Source organism: Danio aesculapii, chromosome 12 (genome assembly GCF_903798145.1).
Source record: "Danio aesculapii chromosome 12, fDanAes4.1, whole genome shotgun sequence".
NCBI classification, from domain to species: domain Eukaryota; kingdom Metazoa; phylum Chordata; class Actinopteri; order Cypriniformes; family Danionidae; genus Danio; species Danio aesculapii.
The window spans coordinates 47800496-47804672 of NC_079446.1; the positions used below are offsets into that span (position 1 = coordinate 47800496).

Genomic DNA, 4177 nt, shown 5'->3' on the forward strand with positions numbered 1-4177 from the left:
CAAATATAAAAATAAATAACTACAATTTTCCAGATTATAATATGAAAATATAATGTAAGCCACAGTAGATACTGTCTGACATGTTATAAATGTGCTGCAGGACTGAAAACACAACAAGCAACCATTTAAGACGTTCATAAATGCCTCAAACTCCAGACCCTTTATGCTTAATTGAGGATTAGTATCAAAATGTGTATGTTTTTCAGCAGATCTGTGGTAAGATTTCAAATCAAGATTCAATCCTTAAATAACTTCATACAAATTGTTAATATTCTTAATGGAAATACTGCAACATAAATAAATAGAGTGGATATTTCGCTTTGAATATCAATGTGTCAAAGTTCTAAAGTGTTTTTATTATCTTTATTATCTACTGCCATGCAATATCAGCTTGGATGGTTCTCGACAGTATTAGAAGTGCTTAAAATAATCCAGGTTATTGGCAACCATAAAGAATGCAACATACCATGATTACCTATTAAATTAATAGGAACAAGATTATATTATGACATTACATTCTAATCATTGTTAGAGACTATTGTTCTGAGTTTGCTGGTTATTTGTAAAAAAGGAAATACAAAAGTTGTAGATCATATTATAAACCAGTTTTATTAAGAACCTGTTACCAGTAAACTGATTGAATCAACTATACAGGCAGCTTATATTTCCTTCTGTATCACATCATAGTCAGTGATTACTGACACCTTTAATGATGGCTTGTGATCAAATAAGAAATCTTCAAGGTAAAATCTTAATGCCATGAATTCTCAAACTACTTTAAGTGCACTTCAGTATGATCTAAATACTGCTGACTGTTCAATTTCAGTTTCTCTTCACTTCAGTTTCTTTTCACTCAAACCTACAATACAAGGTTTATTCTGTCATTTGATCAGCGACTGAACTTCACCACATTTAACCAGTGCTGCAGCATTCTTCAGTCATTCAGACAGAAAGTAAAACAGCAAGACTCTTTTATCCTTATCATTGCATCACTATTCAAAATAAAGGAAGCACTCAATACAATAAGGGTGTAAAGCAATGGGGGTGTGCTTATGTGCATTAATGTATGCTTTAATGCACAGAAAATCATCAACTCATGAAGAACTGATTTTTCATTAATAATGATTGAATTATTATTGATTATTGCAACTAATAAAAATCGAAATAACTAACAGATTGGCATAATATATGAACTGCTCTGTCTAATAATCAGACTTCAGTTGTTGATGCAATAATTAGTAATGAATAGTTTAGATCCTTGAGTATCTGTGCTTTAGTTAAACCTGAATTAATGCATAATTAAACACCTTTATTGTAAAGTGTTTCCAGAGACAACAGCAATCTTTCTTACTTTTACTGAGAAAATTATTACAAAGGAAAAAAGGCAGGACATTACAGTATGTTACTTTATTCATGCAATATATTTATTAGTTTATTTGTTTATTCATTTATTCTTCGTTTACCTTTTGAGTCATTATGCCCTATACACCTTATATTAAATGCCTGAATCATCTGTTAAACACACAATATTTTCACAACACAATTTCTTTAATTACATTTTTTAAACTTAAAGGTTGAAAAAAAAGATGTTACTATAGCAGGTACACTCAAATAGTTATAGAATTAACCTAGTGTATTAAATCAGCGTAAAATAATATGTCAAGTAAATTGCTGTGCCTCATACAAAATATTTATGAAATAAAGAAATACCACAGCCAGTTCCACGTCCATTAAAATAATCCAAACTAAATGTTGCACTTTCTGTGTCAATAAACTAAGAAAGAGTGAAGAAACTCATCAGAGGAATGAGCAACAGCACCAGAGAAGCACACAGACAAGAAGCCTCAGAAACCTTCACTTGTTCTGGGAGAAACTGAACATCTGTGAACAGAGAATATCATTCAGTCTAATGAAATAAAAGATTATTTACTGGTGAATCAAACAGTGTTGAGGAGCAGCTCTACATGTAGATCAGTTATTAGTGTAACTACATTCTAAAACTGCACTCAGACATGAAATGCTGACCTGTGTTTCCTCCAGACCACACTAGAGGACCCATAGATAGTGAAGCACTGTCATGGAGATCCAGAGCCCTGCGCTCTCTCTGATGCTGTCCAGAGTTACAGCTCTAGAAGAGAAAGGAGTCAAATCCAGCTGTGCAAATCCCTGATAAACATCACTGAACAAACACAAAACCAACAGGAGTGCACAAAATCCCCAGCAGAGGGCAGAACAAACATGTTTAACAGCCTTCATCATTAAACCTCAACACCATAATATCTCCCTGTGTGTGTTTAGTGTTGAAACATCAGTGGGAGATTCTGAAGACTTTTTAAACTCACCGTTGAGCATTGTTCACTGGACAGAAGGCAAAGGTGAACAGCACAGTGCAGGTAAAGCTTAGTGGAGTTTGCAGTGAAGATGAACATCCTGAAGGAGAAACGGCTGCTTGTGGAGACGCCGTTCTGCAGCAGCTTCACTGTGTCCTCCTCAGGATTGGGACACCTGACAAGATCAACAACCACAATCAACAAACCAAAATCTTTAATGAAACGCATTCAGATGTTCAGGCAATCATTTCACAAAAACTGTAACCCTGTGCTTTAGTTCTAAAATACTGAAAAGATACAAATCTCAGAGAGAAACTAAAGCCACTGTGGTGTCTGATGATATTAATCATATGAGACACAGATAAATCACAGATGTATTCTGATATTCCAATGCGTAAAAGCACAACTCTTAATGATGAAGCCAAGCATAAGAGAAAGGAGAGGCGCCTCCGCCAGAGGGTGCGCCGAACCAACAAACCAGCTGAAGGAACTTTAGCTGACCTCACTGCTCAGTTTACACACATGACTCTCAGTGCATGAATGTGTAGGCACATTAGGCAGGCTGATGATAAAACTACCTAAATGTTGATTTATGTTTTATAATATACTTGGATGACTATATATCTGTTTGCCCGAAGGATCTCCTCACTGATAAGCATGCTCTTTGAATGTGGAATTTAATTAGGTTATGCACCTGTGTTTATGAACGATCTATGCTGTTTCTGAACCCTGTCTCCCAACACGGTCCCAGAGTTGATCGTTATCTATGCATGAGGAGTATAAAAGCTGAAATATACAAACCAGCTTTACACTTTCTGACTTTTCTATACTGAAGTTGGTTGCCCTTTATCCTCAACGGAGGATAAAGTAAGGATTTTGTTTTCTGTTATTTGTCTTTTGTTTATTTATTACTTTTTTTACTGGATTTTATTTAATATTACTTATTAATTAATAGGTAAAATTATAATTTTTAATTATATATTTAAATATATTTATAATTAATTATTAAAAAATATTATTTTTATTCATATTTAATATTAATAAAAGTATATTTATTACTTATCTTCACTGGAGTGGACATTTTCCAGAGCCCATCAAGTTACCCTGTGTTGTAAAGTATGAATCTAATTCATTCTTTTTGCTAAAACATTATAAAGATGATCCTTTAACTAAACTCTAGCTGAGAAACATAGTGAAGGGAGGATCCTGGTTTATCTTTGTTTAATTAGGGTCATTAAATAAAGGCGATCCAGCACAACACATAAATTACTATTTGAGTTGTGAGTTAACACTGATGTTTAGTGAAGAGAGAAGTCTTTACCCTTCAGTGATGAGGTCCCAGCGAAGACTGTAATCAGGGTCATTCACAGGTGTAGCCCAACACGTGTCCATCACCAGGGCAAACTGGCGGCTGTCGATCCCCTCAACACCAACCTCCACATGCATCTCCTGGTCCAGCTCTGCATCCACTCTACCAGTGAAGGGCTGAGTGAACTCTTTATCCACATACGGGACCATCCGCACCTGATAAACCCCTTCACCACTGGGGAGGACCTTGTGCACAGTGCTGTTTAAATTATAGATATTATAGATTATAGATTATTGTATGCATAAAACAGACAATTTCACACATTTTAGTCATTCAATATATAATTTAGCCACTGCACCAATAATAAAACAGTCAAACTGAAACCAGAATGAGTGTTTTGTAGCACCTCTGCAGTGGGTTGATCTCCATGTTCATGGAAAGTGTTTGTGTTTGAGGATAAACACAGCTGAAAGAAAGCTTCAGGATTCTCACTCTGCTGATGAGACCTTCTGTTCCCGGCGTCCCCACAATATAGTTA

General features: G+C 35.2%; 1 protein-coding gene across 1 annotated transcript in view; it reads right to left on the reverse strand.

The window, feature by feature from the left end:
• Positions 1–583: 583 nt before the first annotated feature.
• Positions 584–4177, reverse strand: part of LOC130238126 (pancreatic secretory granule membrane major glycoprotein GP2-like) — an 11715-nt gene continuing 8121 nt past the window's right edge. The window contains exons 9-13 of the mRNA XM_056469032.1: positions 4046–4177; positions 3652–3897; positions 2343–2505; positions 2026–2128; positions 584–1881 (exon numbers count right to left, since the gene is read on the reverse strand). The exon at positions 4046–4177 is cut by the window's right edge and continues 26 nt beyond it. Of these exons, the coding sequence (XP_056325007.1) occupies positions 1775–1881; positions 2026–2128; positions 2343–2505; positions 3652–3897; positions 4046–4177 (751 nt within the window). The 3' untranslated portion in view covers positions 584–1774. The remainder of the gene's footprint in view (positions 1882–2025; positions 2129–2342; positions 2506–3651; positions 3898–4045) is intronic.